General features: G+C 38.8%; 1 protein-coding gene and 1 pseudogene across 1 annotated transcript in view; one reads left to right on the forward strand and one right to left on the reverse strand.

Moving 5' to 3' along the window:
* Positions 1-5,936: 5,936 nt before the first annotated feature.
* Positions 5,937-24,945, forward strand: part of CCDC30 (coiled-coil domain containing 30) — a 72,122-nt gene continuing 53,113 nt past the window's right edge. Inside the window, 7 exon segments of the mRNA XM_015563175.1 lie at positions 5,937-6,220; positions 8,696-8,816; positions 14,340-14,530; positions 16,409-16,562; positions 17,650-17,721; positions 19,743-19,858; positions 21,879-21,977. Of these exon segments, the coding sequence (XP_015418661.1) occupies positions 6,155-6,220; positions 8,696-8,816; positions 14,340-14,530; positions 16,409-16,562; positions 17,650-17,721; positions 19,743-19,858; positions 21,879-21,977 (819 nt within the window). The 5' untranslated portion in view covers positions 5,937-6,154.
* LOC102762539 lies at positions 10,186-10,748 on the reverse strand (annotated as a pseudogene).

The following is a 24,945-nucleotide window of genomic DNA, read 5'->3' on the forward strand; positions in this document are numbered from 1 at the left end:
GAAAAAAAAGGGCTGTTAGATAATGTATTATAAGGAGCTTTCCTTTCCCCATCCAATATGTATATACTGAACAAATATCATTATGGCCATGTAAACATAATTAAAAAATTTTTCTCTCACCCTAGGACAGTAGTTCCAAACTTGTAGGGCAGTTTTGCCTCCCAGGAGACATTTGGTAACATAAAGAGACATTTGTAGTTGTCACAACTGGAGATATGCTACTGGGACCTAGTTGGTAGAGGACAAGGATGCTGCGACACATCCCGCACAATAAGGAATTAGCCAGCCCAAGATGTGAGTAGTGCCAAGGCTGAGAAACCTGTCCTAACATGTCAGCAGTTCATCTTTTGTTATGTCAGTCCTTGCTCATGCAAGTACATTTTTACATAGTTATTAGTATAGTGTGCATTATGCCTTAATCTTTTGCTTAATTTTATATTTTAAGCATTGATACATTGTATTTTTACTTTAAAATTATTTTTTCTCCTTTGAGAATTGAAAAGGAAGAAACTGTGTATGATATATAGTCTGTAAGATGTCTATACATTTTTAAAATGTATTTGTGTTGAAGGAAGAAAGAAGGATTAGGGTGAATAACCTCACTAGATATTTCCCTTTTTTGTGGCCATGCTATTTACTTTGTTCTCTGTGTCACTCAAAAGACCAAAGCTCATCCTTTGCTCAAAGCCAAGAGATGCGTTGTAGAATGAAGTATGGTCCTGGCTTCTGGAGGGCACCTGCCATAGGAGAATTAAGAACAAGTAGGAACGACTCTTCACCCACTCTCCTTTCTCTCTTCTCACTTAAAATTCTGTCTCGGTTTTCTTTGACAGCTTTAGCATCTCATTCTTTACATCTAGAAGTTTCTGAATGCCCCCAAACACTGTAGGATGTGCTTCTTTTCGAAGAGTGGACTTTTAAGATACTTAATGAGCACTTATTCAGTATCTACTTTGTAGAGAATAGTATATTTGCATACTTTGTTACGTGGGCAATTTTAGACACAGTTTAAATGTCAGAGCACTTATAATTCAAAGACTGGATTTGTATTACCTCAAGATCTGATTTTTTAGGATTTTCCATTTACTCAACCATTGGGCTTCAATAAGTCCACTGGAAAAAATATTAGTTCTGAGATGTCATAGCAGAACAGTCAAAGGTATGCAAATATTCAGAGTCATGGGAATATAAGCAGCATGGTGGGGACCCATAAGTATACTGCATGAGGAGCTAATGTCAGCTGCGGCAGAAGATAAGACTGGAGAGACAGGCAGGAGTCAGATTGTGAAGAATCTCTGGTGCCAAGTTAAGGGGATTGAAAGGGAAATTTAAGCAGCAAGTGACTTGCATTCAGAAAGATCAGTCTGAGAGCTCCGTGGAGTACAGATTGAATGGGAGCCAGCCTGGCAACAGGGAAATCAGTTAAGGATGCTATTACACTAAACTGGGCAAATAGTGCGGAGAGCCTAAATGAAGACAGCAATTGTAGACATGGACAGGATGAATTAGAAGATGATAAAAAGAGATAACATCTACAAATTCAGGGACTGGTTGTACATGAAAGTGATATAAATAAATAAGCAGGAGGGACCAAGAATTTCTGGCTTTGGAAACCATGCTGATGGTGGTTTTATTAACTATGGAAAACAGAAGGAGGAACAGGTGTTAAGAGAAAGAATGGATTGTTCAAACTGAGTTGTTCTCTAGACAATGGACCTGCATTGGTCTTAAATAGTTGACTGATTTTATATTGCTTTCCTAGCCTGCATTCTCCTTCTGAAACTTGTACCTCTCCACGAATCCTTGCTTTATGGCAAGGATTTGTACTACTGCTTCCAGCCCATTCCAGCCACAACTGACTGAGGATTATGCAGCTAAACTTCAGAGAGGGGGGTCACAAATTCATTGGGTGAGCAACTAATAATTTTCTCTTTTTCATAAAGTTGAACTAAGAAAAAAAAGAATGGAAATGACAATCTGAAAAGTCACATAGATTTAGGATCTGAATGGCTGTTTTCATTGTTGCAGAAGAGCAAGCAGAGAAAACCCAGCCTTATCGAGAAGCAATTTATAGAGAAGCCTTATAGAGAAGCAATTTAATAAGGCTGATTCACAGAAAGACCCAGAGATGAAGGACCTCATAGATCAAGATAGACTAGTAATGCCTGTCCAGTTCCATATCCACTTCCAATGTAGCCATGTTTAGTTTGCAGCATGTGCCCTGGTATCTTATTCTTTTGGTAGTTGAGATTGGTTGGCTGTAAAGGACAGAAAGATAAACAATAATGATGACTTTTAAAAGGTAGAAATTTATTTCTCTCACATAAAAGTCAAGTAGAGAGCAGTCCAGAACTGGTAGGACAGCATCTTGGAATAGTAAAAGATTCAGATTTCTTCTCTCATGATAGTGTTTCATCCAGGGCATGTGGCTTCCCCTCATGGTGTCCAGGATTGCTGCTCAAGCTTCAGTTATCTTGTCTGCATTCCAGACAGTAGAAAGGAGGAAGAAGTGAGAAAGAGGGTATCCTGTTCCTTTAAAGACACTTCCTAGAGGTGTCACACAACTGTATGTACATCTCATTGGTCAGAACTTAGTTATAAGGCTGTATCTAACAGGAAGGCAGGCAGCTGTGTGATTGGACAGAAAATTATATGTCTTTGTGGAAAAGGGGATGAATAAATATTGAAGGACATTTTGCAGTCTCTGCCACATGTGCTTGTATTTATTCTAACTTAAATGTGTTTCTGTTTCTTGCCACTTTTTCTAGATAGATCTGGAGCTCAGCAGAGATGAATTATGTAATCCTCCTAACAGGCCAATGACTTAATTATTACTATTATATCCATTTTTAAGGGAAATCAAAATGTAAAGAAATTAGATTACTTGCATAAGTCACACAGCTAGAAAGTGGTAGAGCTAGGGTTTGAACCAAGGTATGTCAGATTTCCATGCCCAAGCGATTAATCATGATAGCGAGAAGATCAGAGAGCCATAGGCAGGGTTTTCAGAAATGGCTGCATTTAAGGAGTCTATGGGAGAAAAGGGGCCCAGGAAGAACTCAGACAAAGAAAGCCTGGAGAGATAAGAATAAAAACAAGAGGAAGTGACATCACAGAACAGGGAAAGGAATTACTTTCAAGACAGGAGTGAGCAGATATAGAGAGATCAAATATAAAAAGAACAGAAATATGTTCAGTTGGATCTGGCATTTTGAATCATTGTTGACCGATTTTGAGCACAGTAGTAAGAGCAGAAGCCAAAAATGCAGTGATTTGAGGAGTGGAGGAAATTAGAAAGGACAATAGCTTGAGGGGAATGTGTTGGGATCAAAGGAGGGTTATTTTTGCATCTCCATTTTTGAGATCAGAGACATCTTGAGCTAATGGCAAGACAGTAGAAAGGGAGATAATGAGCATACAGACCAGAAAAGACTCCCTTGAAGCAACATGGGGTGGGCTCTCGAACACAGGTAAAGTGATTAGCTTAGGTCAGGAGGATGGAAAACTCTTCCGCTGGAAAAGGGAGAGAGGGTAGTTAGTGTCTGAAGATGAAGGTTATGTTGGTGATAGTGTAAGAAGCTGACAGAGTTGATGGTGACCTGAGTTTTACTAGTGCTGTGGGAGATGAGGTCATCTTTTGAAAGAGTGGAGAGGTGAAAGTTCTGAATAGTTGCGACGTAAAATGGTTGCAGAAGCTGGTAAAAAAAAATACATAGATGCACGTAGAGAAGCTTGACTCAGGCTGCAGACCATGAATTTGGAGTGGCTCTAGTCTGCATGTTTGTTTGTTTGTTTGTTGTCCTGTTAGCACTCAGCAAACTAAAATAGGTAAAGAATAGTCAAATGGTTGCATTTTTCCAGGGTTGAGGTTTTCAAGGAAGATGGGATAAGGAATAAGATAATTGGAGTCATTGGTGAGAGATTGATTGAAATGAACAATAGTTTGAGGGGGGAAACCAGAGAGTATCTGGTAGTTTGAGAGAGAATGTCATGGTCCAGGAACTAGAGGCCTCCCAGGAATTGTATTAATTATAGTTCCATAGAGTGGCCACTTCACATCTATTAATGTGGCTATTATGTATATTTTTATGGCAGTTCCTCAAAAGGTTAAACATAGAGTTATATGTCCAGCAGTTCTGCATATCTATTCTTAGGTATCTATCCAAAACAATTGAAAGCAGGGACTTGAACAGGTACTTGTATACCAGTGTTCATAGTAGTATTATGCACAATAGTCAAAAGGTAGCAATAACCCAAATATCTATCAACAGATGAATGGATAAACAAAATATATATGATGAAATATTAATCAGCCTTCGAACGGAAGGGAATTCTGATAGATGCTATAAAATGGATAAATCTTGAAGACATTTTGCTAAGTGAAATAAGCCAGAAACAAAAGGACAAAATGTATGACTCCACCTACATGGGGTACCTAGATTAGGTATATTTGTAGAGACAGACCGTAGGTTAGAGGTTACCAGGGGCTCTGGGAAGAGAGAAATGGGGACCTATTGTTTAATGGGTACAGAATAAATGTTTGGGGTAATAAAAAAAAGTTTGGGAAATGGATAGTGGCAATGGTTTTACAACATTGTGAATGTACTTATCAATAATGCCATTGAATTGTACACTTAAGAATGGTTAATTTATGTGGTCCTAGTAACACAAATACCACTTCATCAATCAGCAGATATTCAACGTTTACACCACCATGTAGTGCAAGCTGTCATGTAGCATGACCACTTTCAACTTAAAAAAAAATTAAAGACGATATTGATGGCAGGCTTAGAGTAAGAAGTTTTAGAAGAGCGCAGAATGACTTAGAAGTCAACAAAAATGGTAAGACATATGTGAGCAAAATGATTCATTGATAGTATAGAATTAATGGGCTCTGTGGCTTCCAGAGGAGTCCTTTTATTTCTAAACTAGCGGCCTGGTGCATGAAATTTGTGCACGGCAGGGGGGCAGGGGGAGAGGAGTGTGTCCCTCAGCCCCTCCTGCACCCTCTCTAACCTGGGACCCCACAGGGAACAGGCCTAAACCGGTAGTTGGACATCCCTCTCACAATCAGGGACTCTGGCTCCTAACTGCTCACCTGCCTACCTGCCTGATCGCCCCTAACCACTCTGCATGCTGGCCTGATCACCCCCAACTGCCCTCCCCTCCTGGCCTGATCATCCCTAACTGCCTCTGCCGTGGCCCCGCCACCATGGCTTTGTCCAGAAAGGTCTCCCGGTAGGTCTCCTGGTCTAATTAGCATATTACCCTTTTATTAGTATAGCTATTCACTAGAGGAGCCCTGACTGGTGTGGGTCAGTTAGTTAAAGCGTCATCCCATGCACCATAGGGTCACTGGTTTGATTCCCACTCAGGGCACATACCCAGGTTGCGGGTTTGATCCCGGGACAGGATTGATGTTTCTCTCATCAGTGTTTTCTCTCTCTCACCCTCTCTCTTCTTCTCTCTCTAGAATTAGTAAAAAACATACCTTCAGGTGAAGATGTTTTTTAAAAAAATTCATTACAAGGAACAAAGGTTTCTTTGGTATTTATAACATTGCAAAGGATCTTTGGGAGATTTTCAGATTATTAAATTGCAAACTTCAGAACTGAGCAGACAGAAAAGCTTGTATTTTTAAAGATAGTATCATACATTTGCATTTTATGTCATGTCATTTATTATTTAAAAGATATGCAGCTGTTGAAAGCTTTGATATTTTGTGTGTTAGCTATTTCATGTAAGTGCACATAACTGGGTAACATAACAATTAATAGGAAAACATCTTTGTGGAGAATCTAAACAATTCAGCAAAATACAATTCAGTTATTTTGGTAGGGCAAAAGTAGGTTTACAGTTGTGAGTATGTGAAACAGTTTATTCTTGTGTTATTTATTAGTTATTGTATTATTTATTATTATTAACCTACTTTGCCTACCCCAGTATATACATATCCGATTTCTTGCATGCTCAGTTCCATGTAGCATGTGTATGTGTATGTGTGTGTGTGCATACACATATGCCTCTCTCATCTATCAGGGGAAAAGTTCAATTAGGCATACTTCATCATCTTGAGAAAGAAAGAATTGAACCTCATGCTACTACAGGAGAACTACTCTATTTTATCTAGTACCTATTCCAGCACAGTGAAGACATGCTGAGGACTACTTCCAGAAATCTAGAAGAACTTTCAGTGAGAAACATGGAAAAATTGAAACAAGTAAGAGCTAATAACATAAAAAATTTTAAATACCTATGTTTTTTTTCTTTGTCCATTAAATTAACACATTAAAAACCAACAACTGAATATCACTGTATAGTTTGCAAAGCACTCACCTATACATTTTTTAATGAAATGTCTCTACAATCTGTATTGATTTCCAGTAGAGGACATGTACAGGATGACTGGTTGACTATCCAAATAGGCCTGCTCTTATCTCAATAACTGACCCTCTAGCTGACTCTCTTGCTTGTTGGCTTAGAAACCTAAGTGGATCTGCTTCTCAAAGGTACTCTTATATTAACTAAACTCACAGAGAAGTGTTCAGAAAAATGGAAACCAGCTTTTTACAATAAAAAGTATAATTGCCAGAGGAACCAGTCACATATGTCCTATGGCTTGATGGATTCACTCCCTACAAGCACACTACATAGGACAGGGAGGCAAATTTTAATCATATGTTTACTTGATGAACAAATGGTTCTAAAATTTTATAGTACCAGCTAAGATAGTCATATTTACACAACAGGGCTATATACCTGCCCTTATTTCTAGACCTGTTATATCCTAGGACCAGGTTACCTAGCCCTTAGATGAGTCAATAATAATATATTTTGACTCTCATCACTATTTGATGTTTCCTGATCAATCTTTTTTTTTAATATATTTTTATTGGTTTCAGCGAGGAAGGGAGAGGGATGAGAAATAGAAACATCAATGATGAGAGAGAATCAGCTGCCTCCTGCACACCCACTTCTGGGTATATGCCATTGACCGGATTCGAAACCAGGACCCTTCAGTCTGCAGGCTCTATCCACTGAGCCAAACCAGCTAAGGCTGATCAACGTACTTTCTGACATATTCTTTCTTTAAACGAGTTAATTCTCTCAGGTTGCTCGGGAATCATCACTCTGCAGTGTCTCCACATCTCAGTTCTGATAGGAAACTTGTTGATTTTTAAATTTAACTCTTAGAGGGCAATGTGATTTCCAAACTCTTAAAGAGGAATGCAGCTCCTTTAGAACAAAAGCAGTAGAACTTATTAGACCAGGAACTTTAACATGAGGCAGACAGGGGTGAAAAATTGCCCTTACCACTGTCTCGCTGTGTAACCCTGGGCAAGTAACTGACATCTTTGAGCCTGGAAAATGATAATAGTTTGTTCAAAGGGATTTGTGAAGTTTACCCAAGGGAATGTGAATAAACCTTTCACACACCGACTTGTCACCTAACAAGTATTTCATAAATTGTAGCTATTATTAGGAAATAGGTTATTGCTCTTATTGCCATTTTAAAGAGGAAGAAACTTACCAGGAAGTTGTAAAGCTAGACTGCAATCCTGTTTTCCTTCTATATTATTCAGCTTTTTATTCATATTCTGAAGAGTTGTTCAATAGGCTTCAAAACAATTGAGCAAAATGCAATTCCGTTATTTTGGTAGTCTACTTCTAAGCATTTTGGCACCAGGGAAGGGCCCCGTCTCTGGTTCTGGCCCACCTGAGTGTGCAGCCTAGCTCTTCCCCTTGTTCCTTAGCCTCTCTCAGCCTGCTGTATAGTTCCATAGGATTGTGGTAAAAATTAAGTACATGGTGGGGTAAAAGTAGGTTTATAGTTCATATGAAAAATAATATAATCAATAATAATACAAGAATAAGCTCTGTGTTTCCCATACTCACAACTGTAAACCTCCTTTTGCCCTGTATTTGACGTCCTTAACACCTTTGTGCCTGGAGCACATAGTTAGCTCTCAATCTGTTATTATTAGCCATATAAAGTACCTTTTGTGAAGCTGCCATATTAACCAGAAACTATTTTTAAATAATACCCAACAATTTATTTTAATAGAATCTCCTATTAACATTTCAGGCATCTTAATTTTAGTATAGGAGTATATACATATTTATGTAGATTTTCACTGCATGGTATCATGACCATGTTTCCTAAACCATAGATAAGAAGATTTGATTTGAAACCTTATATATTAATGGGAAAGATATTAGAGACAATGACTGTCATAAAATTTGTGATTATGTGTCATCATACCTATGGGAAATGGTGTCTGATAACCCACATTTAAGGTGAGCTGAGTTTTCTGTTTATTTCTCAGATGGTAGCCTGGCCAGTGTTGCTCAGTGGTTAGATTATCACCCTGTGCACAGAAGGGTCACAAGTTCGATTCCTGGTCAAAGGCAGGTACCTGGGTTGCAGGTTCTATACCCATCCCCAGTTGGGGCATGTGCAGGAGGCAACCAATCAATGTGTGTCTTTCTCTTTCTCCCCCTCCCTTCCACTCTCTCTAAAAATCAATGGAAAAAATATCCTCAGGGAAAAATTAACAAAAAAAATATATTTCTCAGATTGTAGACACAATAGTATGGTGATCTCTTAATGGATCTTTGGCTTAATAGACTTTTAATATGAGTTAAAATATGAACCATGGACTAAGAGTAAGAAAGTGTATTATTTTCTTTTTAGGTGGGAAATGATGCAAGCTATGTCTGTAACTTACCAGAGGAAAGAGAAGCATTTTCTCATGATTATGAAAAGGAAAACAAACATCTTATACATGAGTTTAAAGAGCTCCAATTCAAACAAGGTAATTTCTCTTTTTGTAAAAATGTCATTTTAATTTTTTAATTTTAAAAATTAATGTAACATTAGAAAATTTGGGAAATGTATAAAAGTAGACGGAAGGGGGGAAATACTGTATGTTGTCCACATTCCAAAAGTACTTGTAATGTTTTAGATGTATTTTCTGCCTGACTTCTTAACCCCTTCCCCAACAATTTTTTTTGTTAAAAACGTTTCTTTTTCAGACTAATTTTTTTATTTTGGTTCTATATAGTATTTTTGATGCTGGTTATGAAAACAGTTGGTAACTCGTCTTCCTATAAACCATATTTTTTTACCATATTTTCTTAGTATACTCGTCGACGACTGAAAAAGAACATTTTGTGAAAACGTGTATACACGTTTCTGCCGGGGAAGGGGTTAAAGTATATATTCTGAAATATTCTAAAATGTCTGTGAGAGAGTGCAGAATGGTTATTTGCTTCAACATCTATTATGGTACTTACCACACTGTGTGATAATTACCTGTGTCAGCTCCTCTGGGGCAGAGATTATGTCCTAGTCTTAGTGGTTTCCGTGTTCCCCACAGTACCTGCCTTATAAAGTAGCTAGCATAGTAAGGACTCGGAAAATACTTATTATAAGTTCTTTAAAGCTATAAGGGAAAATACAGATAGAACCATGTATATTATTATTCTACTTTGTTTAGCTCCACAAATTAATACCATTGTATGTGGTCGATGATTATATTTACCACACATTTCTTATTTTTTTTGTTTAGCATTTTTCCTTGCATCTCAGATATTCCATTTGGGATCATTTTCCTTTTTTCCTCTTTAGAATTTCCTTTTATGAAGTTGATGGACAAGTTTTTTCTTTATGTGGAGCTCAAGTGCAGGGAAGGTTGAGTTAATCATAGGACATATTTCCACACTCTTGTTTTGTTTGTTTGTTTTTCCTTTCTTGTTATGGATTGGATGCATTGAGTTTTCTCCTGCTAGTTTAAAAGTCTGCATTCTATTTGTTCATATAGTGGTTGCATTTTAAGAGTTTTCTTTAATTTCTTCCAACATCATTGTCATCATCATCATCATCATCATCATCATCATCATCATCATCATCATTATTTTGACTGTTTACAGCACAGGCTTTATTTAGTGGCCAGGAAATGGAGAAGTGGGAGTTTAAACTTTCAAATCTACTTCTCCTCTTCCAACATTTGTAGTTACTTTCTGCAGCGGGAATCTGAGTTGCTGATCTGAGTTTCACAAAAAAGCCCGGCTGATACTGGCTGCTCTGAGCCTCATTGAAGAGTTTTTCATGTAGCAAGGAAGAGCCCTCTGGGACCCTCCTCCTCCCTCTCCTCACGTACTCCTCCTCCTCCCAGCCCATGGTCACTTCCTCTCCAGCTGATCTAGCAGTGGGCTGCTTTCTGAATCGGGAGTTTTAACACGGTCGGTCCTGACAATGCAGGGGGGGCGATGCCAGCTGAGCATTAGGATGAGCTGCTGCCGCTCCTGCTTCAGCTCCTCCATCTGGGATTTCAACTCCGCATTCATGAGCTCCAGCCACTCAGATTCCCGCTGCAGACACTCCGTCCGCTCCTTCTTCTTATTCCAGCATCAGGCTGCCGCCACTTTGTTCTTTTTCCATCCCCCACTCCTCTTCCTGTCTAGCTCACTTTTCGCAGGTTAAGGCCTCTTGCCCAGTTTCACCTCCAGGAAATGCAAAGGAGCAATCATGGCCCCAATGTTGTGGATGTCAGCGTATTTCAGCTCCTCTGCAGTCAGGGCCAAGCTGAGGAGACCGGTCAGGGGTCTGAGCCCAAGCAGAGAGCCCACAGTCATGGAAGGGTCCCAGATCTGCCCAGGCATCATAGCAGGAGGAGTGGCAGTCCAGCCCTGCAGAAGCCGCTGGTGGAGGCAGTGACCCCGTTGCCTGGGCCAGGCTGCAGGCGCAGTGCTCTCTCAGGAGCCACATTGGCTCCAGCCCTGCCCTGCAGCATCCACCGCCCAGTGCCTCCCGTCACAACTGCCAAGTGTCCCTCCTGCAGGCTATGGCAGCAGCCTGGGTCTACCTTTATGAAGTGATTGATCCAGAGGCTTTGCCTGCCTGCCTCATTGCCCCTAACCTCTCTGCCTGCCTGCGTCATCACCCCTAAGCACTCTGCCTGCCTGCCTGATCACCCCTAACTGCTCATCTACCTGCCTGGTTGCCCCTAACCACTCTCCTGATCGCCCTTAACTGCTTGCTGGGGGTGGGGCCAGTCCAGGCCAGGGGCCATGGTGGTTCTGATAATTCTGGTCGTTCTGCCCTTTTGGTCACTGGGCTTTTATTATATAGGATTATATATAACAGGATATTGTAAAAATTAAGTCACAATTTTTATTAAAATGTTTCTTACATACCATTATATTGGCTGGGCTGCAAAAATATTCATTGTGGGCTGTGAGTTTGACATGCTTGACCTAGTGAGAGAAAAGAAGAGAGAATTTAGGGTTGGCTTATTCAAGTGTTTAGAGGTTAGAAAGATGAGAAGTCAGCAAAGGAGTCTGAGAAAGAGTGACACTCAAAGGAGGAAAACCAGCAGAGTGTGGGATCTCAGAAGAGAAATGACAAACATGTGTTAAGAAAAGGATGTGTCCCCTAGCCGGTTTGGCTCAGCGGATTGAGCGTCGGCCTGTGGACTGAAGGGTCCCAGGTTCGATTCTGGTCAAGGGCACATGCCCAGGTTTTGGGCTCAATCCCCAGTAGAGGGCGTGTAGGAGGCAGCCAAATAATGATTCTCTCTCTTTCTCCCTCTCCCTTCCTCTCTAAAACCAATAAAAAAAAAATTTTTTTTAAAGAAAAGAATGTGAATGGACCTGGTGAGTATTATGCTGAGTGAAATAAGCCAGTCAGAGAAAGATAAGTATCACATGATCTATTATGTGGAATCTAATGAACCAAGTAAACTGATGATCAAAAATAGACCCAGAGACATAGAAGGATGAACAGACGGTTGAACCTCAGAGGGAAGGCAGGGGAGGGTGAGTGGGAAGAATCAACCAATGAACTTGTATGCATATATGCATAACCCGTGGGCACAGACAGTGGGGTGGTGAGGGATGGTGGGCTGAAAGAGGTTAATGGGGAAGAAAAGGAAGACCTAGCTAATACTTTCAACAATAAAGATTTTTTAAAAATAAAAATAACAGAAAAGGATGTGAACAACTGGGTCAAATGCCACTGATACCAGTGGTCGTCAAACTCATTAGTCAACAGAGCCAATTATCAACAGTACAATGATTGAAATTTCTTTTGAGATCCAAATTTTTTAAACTTAAACTATCTAGGTAGGTACATTGTTATTAACTTAATTAGGATATTCCTAGGGCTTAGGAAGAGCCACACTCAAGGGGCCAAAGAGCCACATGTGGCTTGCGAGCTGCAGTTTGCCGACCACAGGGCTAGGTGGAATGAGGGCACATAATGGACCATTGGAGTTGGTCACATAGAGGTCATCAGTGACTTTGATGAGAGCTGTTTCTGTGGAGTGGTGGATATGAAAGCCTGATTGGAGTGGTAGGAGAGAAGGAGGGAACACGGGTGTGATTGATTTTTTTTCTTGAAGTTGTGCTGTAAAGGAAGATGAAGAAAGAGTACAGAAGCCGGAGGGGGCCATGAGATTGAAGAAAGGTGCTTTTCTTTCCAATTATACTGAGTGTTGTTTGTAATGGGAGATATAGCGTGTCTCTGAGATTATTATAATGCTTAGATGGAAAGAAAGTTTGATGAGTCAATTACAAGATTAGTATTTTTGAGATAAGAGGGAATGGGATCCACTGTGCAAGGGAAAGGACTGGCCTCAGGAGCCAGGATAGGTCCATTCCACCTCACAAGGACGGGAGGGTGTGTGGGAGTTGGCAGATTTGGTAAGAGGGGCTTGTGGATGTTTTCTTCGGAGTGCCTCTCTTTTCTCAGTGAAATAAGAGGCAGGGTATTTGGGATGGGGAAGGACACTTGGGGAGAGAAAGGAATGAAATAATGGCCTAGGTCTCTAGAGAATGAGAGAGAGACAGACAGACAGACAGACAGACAGACACACTAGGGAAATGCAGGATTGCTAGTCAGCAGTATGAGCTCACTCGAGGTCAATAGATATGAATTCAAAGTAAAATCAGTGAGCACTGGCTGTACAGTTTTGTCCAGCCACATTCTGCTTCTGCAGGAAGGTGCAAAAGAGGTGGAAAGTTGTATTTAAACAGATTGGAGTTTTACCAATCAAGTCTAATGGAAGGAAACGGGGTAAGAGAGTGGTGAATGTTTTCAAGGAGGTGATTATAATGATGGATAATAAGAAAATGAGCTGGGGAAGAAATTGAATGAGAACAGGAGCAGAGCAAGGAACATTGAAAAGCATTTAAAGTCGATGGATTATAGTTCCCAGTATGGTTGAAAACTTGTTGAAACCATGCTACTAGAAGGAATAATTAGAGAATAGGATGCTTGCATTTAAGAGTAGGGAGAGGCTATAGTTATTGCTAAACACAAGGTCTGCAGGGGTCCTCAAACTTTTTAAACGGGGGGCCAGTCCACTGTCCCTCAGACCTTTGGAGGGTTGGACTATAGTTTTAAAAAAAACTATGAACAAATTCCTATGCACACTGCACATATCTTATTTTGAAGTAAAAAACAAAACGGGAACAAATACAATATTTGTATTTGCATGTGGCCCCCGGGCCGTAGTTTGAGGACCCCTGGTCTAGGGAGTTACTATGGAGTAGATAGCTGAGATAGGATAGAGTTCTAGATCTTTAGAAGTTAGCTGGTGAGCCTGGCCTGTGTCACTCAGTGGTTGAGCATTGATCTATAAATCAGGAGGTCATGGCTCAATTCTAGGTCAGGGCACATAACCGGGTTGTGGACTCGATCCCCAGTGTGGGGCATGCAGGAGGCAGCTGATCAATGATTCTCTCTCATCAGTGATGTTTCTATCTCCCTCTCCCTCTCCTTTCCACTCTGAAATCAATAAAAATATATTTTTTAAAAAACTGGTGAAAGGACTGAAAAGGCAGGACACTAGAATGATCATCTACCTGAATGTTGAAGTTACCAAGAATTTTGGCAAGATTCGTTGAGTCACCTTGGAAAAGTTATTTAGTCTTTTTGGTGCCTGAGTTCTCCTCTCATAAAACAATGATCATGGTTCCTACATCATTGGGTTGTAGTAAGTATTAAATGAGATAAATTTATCTCAAACATTAGTACAACACCTGTCACATCATAAGCACTCAATAAACAAATTTTAAAGTTACTCAAGAAAAAATTTTAAAGTTACACTATTAAGAATATTTCCTGCTTTTGAGAACTTTTCTCACTACTTTTTTGTTACAATTTTGAAACTTTGCAAACACCCCGGAGAGATGCAGCGAAGCGTAATAGTATCAGTGTTGCTTACTTTTTACATTAATGTGTTATCTAATTAAGAACTCATTTCGCATCTTATAGAGTAGTTGTTTACCTGCATTTCTTTTAACAGTTTGTTTCTGTTATTTCTTCCTAATAGAAGCACAAAGAAAGGAGGTTGGAGAAATGTTGTATCAGGAAGACTCTGAAATAGCTCTGAGCAGCCCCAGTGAACAGATTGCATACTTACTGGTGGACAGAAGTAAAATCCTGAGTAAATTGGAAAGTGGGGACTCAAAGCCGGAGTCACAAAGATGTATGAGCAGTAACCTACTGAAAGAATTTGCCCAGGTATTCCAAAATTAACTAGATAACCGAATAAGGGACAATACTTAATAGTACCACCCAATTGCAAGTTAACTCTACCTTGGAACTATTTTGTTTGAATATATTTAAATGTATGTAATGATGCTGCAAAAAATGATCAGATTGTGCATAAAAGTATCTTAAACATATCACAAAAATTTAGGAAGAAGGAAAATCAATTACCCTTTTAACACATAGTTGATTTGTTTTGAATGTATCAAAATTTAATCAATGAGTATTATATCCTTTGAAAAACCACATTAGAGACAATGCTTACTTCTTTCCAAATAAGAATGGAGCTCCTGTTTTGAGGAGTCCTTTAAAATGTAAAGCACATCATTTTAAATACAATAAGTTCTTCTCATGGAATTAAATTTTTTGATCTGGGAAAATGTTATTAAGAGCTAAATCCAGCCTGATCGGCGTGGCTCAGTGCTTGAGCATCAACCTATCGACCGGGAGGTCAGGGTTCCATTTCTGATCAGGGCACATGTCCAAGTTGTGGGCTTGATCCCAAGTGGAGGGGCATACAGGAGGCAGCCAATGAATGATTCTCTCTCGTCATTGATGTTTCTATTTCTCTCTCCCTCTCCCTTCCTCTCTGAAATTAATTTAAAAAGCTAAATCCAGTGAGTAAAGTACATACTGGGAATTTAACCCAAGATAAAGAAAAATATATATGGATAAAAGGGTATGTCATAGTATTATTTTCAAAAGCAAAAATTGGAAATTACCAAAATGTTTCAATGATGAATTATGTTATGCCCACGCTGGGACATAACACAGGCTTTTTAAAATTATCATTACAAAATCTGTTCAACAATGTGGGAAACGTTTCTCATAATGTCAATGAAAAAGTCATGCCCTAGCCAGCTTGGCTTAATGGATAGAGCATCAGCCCATGGACTGAAGGGTCCTGGGTTTGATTCTGGTTAAAGGGCATTTATCTGGGTTTCAGTCTCAAGGGGACATCTGTCATACTCTCAAAAATAAAGATTTTTTAAATAAATATGAAGAAAAAACACTTTAATGAAGTATACCAATATGTTATAGCTGATAATTTTTTCTTATCTTTTAGAAAAATTCATATAGTGATAATATTTATTTTACATTAATGCATATTTTGGGGATTAAAAGCAAAATATCATTGAGATTGAATTTGTTCCTTAGCTTTTATAATGCTTTGAAAATAATTGCAGAAAATGAGCTGTAAACATGATTTGAGCTTTGTTCAGTGTGTTCATACCTTGAAATTCAGTGAAATGCTTCCTGTGAAAACATTTTACAAACTGTATTTAATGTTCATATAAGTGAGAAGAACGGTTTCTTTCTTGCCAGATGATACTCATTTTAATGATTAAATATCAAGTGTGTGTGTGTGTATTAATCCTCACCCAAGGACATGTTTTCATGGATTTTAGAGAGAAAGAAAGGGGGAAAGAGACATCAGTTTGAGAGAGAAACAGGCATCTGTTGCCTCCCATATACACCCCGGCCGGGGATCCAACCCACAACCTGGATATTGCCCTGACCGGGAATTGAATCTACAACCTTTTGGTGTATGGGACAATGCTCCAACCAACTGAGTCACCTGGCCAGGCCTAAATATCTACATTTAAAATAATCATATAACCAAAATTTTTTAGAAATGTTAGATTGAACCATATGAAATTGCATGTTTATAGATCAAAAATAACCAAATATCACCAATTGTATATAGTTCAACCTAATAAAATGATGCACATGCATGAAATATTCTGTTTGCTACTTTTATTTCTTGGTTTTTGAACACCTGGGAAATAGTACAGTGTCTTAAGAGTACATTTATTTTTTGTTTTATTACTAACAATACTTTTATTTCAGTCCCATAATGAAGACATAGAAAAAGATAAAACATCACAAAACTGCATAGAGAGAAATGTGGAACAAATAGCAAAGCGGTTAAGGATGGTCCATGAAGAGATCCGAAGGCTCACTGATGAACTGCAAGGGAATGAGAAAGAACAGAGTAAACTAGGTAAGCTGTGGTTACAGAAGAACATTTCTGACTGTGTTTTGAGTGTAATGATCTTTTCTCAGGGTAGAACATGAGCGCCTTCAGAAAATAATTTTTTCAGAAAAACATGTAAACATCTGATAAAAAGCCTCATTTTCTTCAGTGTCCAAAAATTGTTATTAAAGCATAAGCATAACATCCCTACCAAGAAGTGTACACTCTTTTTTTTATGTCTAGAAGAGAGCTTGGAATTTTTTTTTAATATTTTTTATTGATTTTAGAGAGGAAGGGAGAGGGAGAGAGAGATAGAAACATCAATGATGAGAGAGAATCATTGATCAGTTGCCTCCTAAACGCCTCCTACTGGGGATCAAGCCCACAACCCAGGCATGTGCCCCCAACTGGAATCGAACCTGGGACCCTTCAGTCTGTAGGCCAACACTCTATCCACTGAGCCAAACCAGCCAAGGCAGACGTGCACAACTCTTAAGTGCTTACCACCCAGCAAGAAGTCCTTAGCACCCCAGAGGGGCCTTGGTTTCTTCTCCCTGTGTCTACACCCTCGCTCCTCCCCAAAGGTAACTACTATCGTGACTTGCAACACAATTTCTGAGTTTTGACTAAGGCCACACACATTCTTTAGTTGTTTCTCTTGTTCAGTCGTATGTTTGTGAGATTCATCCATGTTGTTGCCTATAGCAGTTTGTTCACTCTTGCTGTTTGTAGAGTATTTCATTGAATAAACATACTCAATGTTTATTAAAGTTAAAATAATTTATTTTATTTACCCTGTATACTGTTGAATACTTCTGTTGTTTCCAGTTGTGGTCTATGATGAACAGTGCTGCTCTGGATATTCTTGTACTTAGCTATCCATTTTAACTGTGATATACCCACGAGTAGAATTATTGCCTCAACAGGTTATAAGTACATGCTACTTGGGCAGAACATATATAAAATAATAATGATTCTGTCAAATTTACTGTGGAATTAAAATCAAGAATGCATTTTAAACAGTAAATATTGTATTATTTTCCATATGAAAAACTGTGAACCTACTTTTGCCCCACCCTGTATTTTGTTTTTTGGGGTTTTTTTTCTCTTTTAGATTCTGCACTTGAAAAGGCTCAATTAGAAATTGATGAGCTGAAAGAAAATCTGACAAAGTTGAAAGAAAATGGTGAGTCATTTTAGCAGATATAATATTTAATAATACATTACATAATAATATAACAGTGTTTTAAGATAATAATAATAATAGCACTACCATTGCTATTATTTCTATTTTAACTACTATTGCTATTACTACTATTTGTTCCTTAGTAGTCACAGGTACTCTGCCAGGCACTTTATCTGCATTACCTCTAATCCTCACAACAGTTTCAAGTAGTGAGAATTATTATTACAATTTCATAAAGAAGCTGAGTCATGGTGAGGTTAAGTGAATTAGCCAATAGATACATCAATTATTTTAGCTGGTTTTTGAACCCAGATATGTCTTGACTCCAAAACCTGTGGCAAACGCAAATAATAAATATTTTACTGGGACAACTGGGATCAAGACACCTTCTAATGCACTTAATAGCACCTCACACATACTTGTTCACGGAGAAGCCAACAGACTTGGCATAGTGGTGAATTAGTTAATCTGACCCTCACTTGACTATGTAAAAATGCTACCAGCTATAAATAATATAATGAAATTTGAGTGTTGTAATGGAAGCAACTAGAAAAATAATTTAAAATGTGTTTATTGGCCCCTGACCAGTGTTTCTTAGTGGTCAAAGTGTTAGCCTGTACATCAAAGGGTAGAGGGTTGGATTTCCTCCAGGAGCAACTAATCAATGTACCTCTCTCACCTCTGTCTATCTGTTTGTCTCTCTCTCTCTCTCTTCCTCCCACTCCCCTCTTTCCACTTTCTCTAAAAACCAATGGAAAAAATATCCTCAGGTGAGGATTAACAACAACAAAAATTACATAGGCCAAAGGTAGAACAAATCTTGTTTGCATACTCTATCTATCTATCATCTATCTATCTATCTATCTATCATCTATCTACCTACCTACAGATTGTGAATATATGTTATATATAAAGGGATTGTGAATGATTTGTTTTCTTTTTGGTATGTTTTCAGTATTTTTCAAATTTTGAAAATTTATATGCTAAAGAGGAAAAAGGAATGTAGCAAGGGAGAAAAAATGAAGAAAAAAAAATTAATACAAGTTAAATACAAAACATGCAATGAAAAAGGAAAACATCGACTTTAAAGCAGCAAAAGAAAAATAGAGAAACAGAGGTGAAAAATGGCTAAAAAGAAACAGCTACAAATTCAGGAAAATTACAGTCAGCAAGTTTGTATTCATGAAACTTTGAAATATATTTTATTGATTTTTTACAGAGAGGAAGGGAGAGAGATAGAGAGTTAGAAACATCGATGAGAGAGAAACATCGATCAGCTCCCTCCTGCACATCTCCTACTGGGGATGTGCCCGCAACCCAGGTACATGCCCTTGACCGGAATCGAACCCGGGACCTTTCAGTCCGCAGCCTGACGCTCTATCCACTGAGCCAAACCGGTTTCGGCAGTATTCATGAAACTTTGATGAGTGCCAGAAAGAGCAGGTCTTAAGATGAGGTGCTAAGCTGAGAATAGACTACCACTTTAATGGCAATGGAGCTACAGGAAGAAAAAATGGCTTCGATGAATTAACTTGCTTTAACATGGAAAATCTGTTCATTCACTGTCCCTAGCTCACTACTTCAGTCATCCATGGGGCACTTGATGTTAATGAGTAGAAGTATCTAGAAGTCTGTTAGGTGTGTAAGAGAGACAGGACTACAAGGACTACAAGGAAGCCAGGAAGATCATTTTCTGTCCTTTAACCTTTATAAGGTAGGCTCAACTGTTTTAAAATTCCAGGTCCTAGAAAAACCTCTAATGCTGGAAATCCTGTACTCAAAAGTCCAATTCATTAGTCTTGGGGTGAGAAATAAAAAGCATTCTGTTCTGTTTCATTAGGTTGGTGGAATATTCTAGAGCTGGACATTAGAGTCTAGCTAGCAGCTCTTGTGCAGAGGATCACAGGCAGAGACATGACAAAGAAGGTTAGGAAATAGCACTTCCTCAGTTTTCAAAGTTCATACCTTCACATTAAAACTTCGCTCCAGTTGAGTAGAGTGCATTCTTCTCTCTGTTTTAGATTCAGTTGACCTAAAGAAAGCAAAGGAACACAATCAGAGACTGAATGAGGAGATTCTGGCTTTAAGAACTCGGGTTCGATCACTTGACTCAGAAAAAAAAGTGCTTGGAGAAGTGGTAAACTGTTTAGTTTGTTCTTAGAATTTATTTAAATGTGAATAGAATAACCATCAGCAGTAGAACAACATAGATACTCATCACCTATTGGGCATTATTGTGGACTGGAACGGGTGGTTCTAGCATCCCTGGAAAAAGCCATATTTTGACTTGGATGCATTCTATCAGTGTTAGTATTTTTATACATCTTAACTACCTATGCCAAACAGTATTCTTATTACTATTGTGTCAATTTAGGATCTCTTCTTTTTCATAGGGATTTGGATAATAGTTTATACTTAACACATTTACCAAATAGAAATTATTATTCTATTATACTGGATATGTTTGAGATTATTAATACTGCACCCTTCGTTGTGTTACATTTTTGAACCATTTATCCTTAGCAATTCATGGATTTTTAATATATACTTCCAAGTTCTGGATATATTATATATCCCTCCAATTTTATATTCATTTTACAATCATATCTCTAGTGTCTGGAGATGGATGGTGGTGATGATTGCACAATAATGTGAATGTACTTAATGCTACTGAACTGTACACTTAAAAATGGTTAACATGGTAAATTTTATATATATTTTATCATAATGTAAAACTGTAATAAGAAAAAATGAATAAAACTGTTCAAGTTGTCTGTAAATTTATATACCTAATACTGGTATATATCTTATACAAATATATACATTATATATTTGATATATATGTATACATATATACATGGGAGATCAATTTCAGGAAGGGTATATTGTAAACTGTGTTACTTCTGGAAAGGGGAAAGATTATTGGGGTAAGGTTATGTGATGGAAAATCTCACTTTTTAGTCTATGCTAGAGTCCCAGTGCACAAAATTTGTGCACTCTGGGGGGAGGGGGGCGATGTCCCTCAGCCCGGCCTGTGCCCTCTCACAGTCTGGGACCCCTCAGGGGATGACCACCTGCTGGCTTAGGCCTGCTTTCTGGGGGATTGGGCCTAAGCTGGCAATCAGACATCACTCTGGCAGCCCAGCAGCCCTTGGGGGATATCCGCTCGCCAGCGGGGAGCAAACCTAAGCTGCAGTCGGACATCCTTAGTGCTGCTGAGGAGGCAGGAGAGCCTCCCACCACCACTGCTGTACTGGCAGCCATCAGCCTGGCTTGTGGCTGAGCAGAGCTCCCCCATGTGGGAGCGCACTGACCACCAGAGAGCAGCTCCTGCATTGAGCATCTGCCCCCTGGTGGTCAGTGTGTGTCATAGTGACCAGTCGTTCCCAGTCTTTCTGCTGTTAGGGTCAGTTTGCATATTACCCTTTTACTATATAGGATAGAGGCCTGGTGCACGAGTGGGGGCTGGTTGGTTTGCCCTGAAGGGTGTCCCAGATCAGGGTCGGGGTCCCCACTGGGGTGCCTGGCCAGCCTGGGTGAGGGGCTGATGGCTGTTTGCAGCTGGTCACACACCCTTCAGGGTGGGGGTCCCCACTGGGGTGCCTGGCCAGCCTGGATGAGGGGCTGAGGGCTGTTTTCAGGCTGGCCGGCGACTGAAGCTCCCAGCCTCTCCTTTTCTTTTTTTTTTATTCTGGGATTTATTTACCTTTTATAATTGAAACTTTGCTGCTGTCACTGGAGCTGAGAGCTGCTCGCTCCAGCTCTGAGACCACAACCTGCTGAAAGCAGGTATCTGGGGTTTGTTTAGCTTCTATAATTGAAACAGTTGCTTTCAGAGCTCAGAGCAGGGCCACGGCAGGCGGGGAACCTTGGCTTCCTCTATCACTGGAGCAAGCAAGCCTCCTGCTCACTTCAGCTGCGTGGCTGCCGGCCGCCATCTTTGTTGGTGGTTAATTTGCATATCGCCCTGATTAGCCATTGGGAAGCATAGCGAAGGTACGGTCAATTACCCTTTTTGTTTTTTATTAGATAGGATACTTATGTGTTGTATGAATTTTTACATGAAGAATGGATTCATGTGTTTTTTGTATATTTTAAAAACAAAGCAACTTCCCCGCCCTTCTAACTTTTGTATTTAAAATACTTTTGTGTTTAAGGTTGAAAGGCTTAAAGGAGAGATTCGTGAATCTCAAGAGAATAAGCAACTTGGAAACCACTCCCCTTGGAAAACTGTGGGTGCTGAACAGAAAGTACAGGTATTTTAAAGTTCTCTTCTTTCCGATTTCTAATTTTTAAGGAGTCACATTTTTATAGAGTATACAGAATAATTGGTGCTATTCATTTGCTACTCTCTTCTTATTGCTTGTCTTTTTCTATTGCTCAGCCAATTAGATTTTAGGAAGAAATTGAGGTACAGAGTCTGTGATTCTGTTCACTTCTTTTTCACGGGGAACAACCAATATGAATATAATGGGTTGTTTCTTTAACGAAAAGAAGGATTTTACAAAGATGCAAGCATAGGGGGAATCTTTAATCATCAGAATGCAGTTGGTTTGTAGAATCAACGAGTGGTGGGAGAGTGGCTAACTGGAACCACATTAAAATATCGTAGAAAACTAGTAATACATCAGGCTCCAGTGCATACAGTGTCTCGTCTTTCCAGCATGATCAGCCTCTGAAGTGGTGACCATAGTGGTCAGTGATCAAATTGAAGTAAGAGCTGATGTGTTTTAGATAGGGCTATTTCAAACATTCAGGTCAAGGATCTAGACTCCTTTTATGTGGCAGCCCTTCTCTTACATACTTAAGTTGAGTGATATCCCTTGTTACCGAGGGATCTCATTCACTGAGCTCGTTTTTATTGTAACTCCCTGAGCCCCATATTCCCGACTTTTTAGGTATTGAGGAAACTGTAGCCACAGGACCTCTTGATTTCAGCCAAAAAACTAGTATCCTTCCTGCCTTCCAAAACCCCCTTGCAAGTAAATAATTCATTTGTAGAAAGGGAGGGAAGGAAAGAAGGAAAAAAGAAGGTATTTCCAGGTAGGACTTAAAGAATTTTTACCAAAATTCTTCCCCAAAGACCCCACTGTTGCTCTAATTTAAAGCAAGTTGATTAATTAGTGACCATTTTTATTTACCCTTCTATTAGTATTTATTTATTTACATGTAAGCAATTGGAATGTTTATTCAGATTGTCTCCTTTCTTCGTCTCTTTCTTTCTTTTTTACTAAAATGATCCTGGAGAGTCTTTCATATCATACAAAGAGATCTTCCTCACTCTGTAGAGCAGACTAGCATTCTGTTGTGTGGGTGTACCATAATTTATTCAGCCAGTCTCCCTTTGACGGACACATGGGTAGTTTCTTGTACTTTGCATATATATGCAAGTGTTTCTGTAGCATGGAGTCATAGAAATGGAATTGTGGGGTTTGGGATAGTGCGTTTGTAATTATAGTAGATATTGCCAGACACTATTCAGTGGAAATTATTCCATTTTCCTCTCCCATCAGCAATGTATGAGCAAGCCAGTGTCCTAAAAAATTCACCATGCCGAACCGGTTTGGCTCAGTGGATAGAGCGTCGGCCTGCGGACTAAAGGGTCCCAGGTTTGATTCCGGTCAAGGGCATGTACCTTGGTTGCGGGCACATCCCTGCTGGGGGGTGTGCAGGAGGCAGCTGATCAATGTTTCTCTCTCATCAATGTTTCTAACTCTCTATCCCTCTCTCTTCTTCTCTGTAAAAAATCAATAAAATATATTTAAAAAAATAAAAATAAAAATAAAAAATTCACCAGCTGATACAGTGTCAAACTTTTATATTATTACCAAATGATAGATGAGTGTCTCAGTATAATTTTAATTTTAATTTATCTATTTATAGTGAGATTGAGCATTTTTCATATTTAAAAGTTATCTGTATTTCTTCTTTAAATTAACTTTATTGAAATATTTATAATAATATAAACATACATATTTTAAGAGTTGAATTCAATGAGCTTTGACGAAAGCATATATCTGTATAATCACAACCACTGCAATCAAGGAAGAAAGCATTCGTGACTAAAACGTTCCTTCCCCCTTTGCTGTCAATCTCCCCAACTTCACCTTTCTAGAATTTCAGATACATAGAATCATCTAGTATATACTCTTTATATTGGTTTCTTTCACACATAATGCTTTTGAGATTTATCCATATTGTTGCCTTTATCAGTAGTTCATTTTTTATAATGCTGAATGATATTCCTATATATGGATATACCACAAATTGTTTATTTACTCATTGGTTGGTAGACAATTAGGTTGTTTCCAGGTTTCTATTGCTGTGAATAAAGCTGCTATTAGTATTCACATACCAGTTTTTTCCACCTCTTGGATAAATATCTAGCTGTGAAATTAGCTGAGTCATAGAGTAATTATGTGTTTAATTTTATAAGAAATTGCCAGACTGGTTTTCAAATTAGTTGTACTGTTTTACATTACTACCAACAATGGTATGGAACTTTTAGTTGCTCCTTATCTCCACCAATATTGTTATTGTCAGTCTTTTAAATTCTAGCAGACATGGTGGTATCTTGTTCTTTTAATTTGACTTTTGAGAGTGTCTGATGACAATGAGTATATTTTGATGTGCCCATTTGGCCATTTGTGTACATTCATTTGTGAGGCATCTCTTCAAATGTTTTGCTCTTTTTTTTTTTTTTAATCCTCACACATAGAGAGAGGAAGGAAGAGAGAGAGAGAGGCAGAGAGACAGAGAGAGAAAAACATCAATGTGAGAGAGAAACATCACTTGCTTTCCCTGTGTTCCCCAACTGGCGATCAAACCCAAAACCCAGGTATGTGCCCTGACCAGGAATCAAACTAGCAACCTTTCGGTGCAGGGGATGATGCTCAACCAACTGAACCACTCTGGCTGGGCTGTTTAGTTCATTTTTAATTGAGTTATATGTATTCTTTATTTTGAGTTGTAGGAATTCCTTATATATTTTGGATACCAGTCCTTCATTAGATATATGTATTTCAAATATTTTCTTTTAGTCTATGACTTGTCTTTTCATTTTTTTAACACTGTTTTATAAAGAGTAGTTGTTTTGAAAAAAATTTTTTAAATATATTTTATTGATTTTTTACAGAGAGGAAGGAAAAGGGATAGAAAGTTAGAAACATCAATGAGAGAGAAACATCGATCAGCTGCCTCCCGCACACCCCCCCCTGGGGATGT

The sequence above is a fragment of the Myotis davidii genome, unplaced genomic scaffold (genome assembly GCF_000327345.1).
Source record: "Myotis davidii unplaced genomic scaffold, ASM32734v1 scaffold458, whole genome shotgun sequence".
Classification (NCBI taxonomy): Eukaryota; Metazoa; Chordata; class Mammalia; order Chiroptera; family Vespertilionidae; genus Myotis; species Myotis davidii.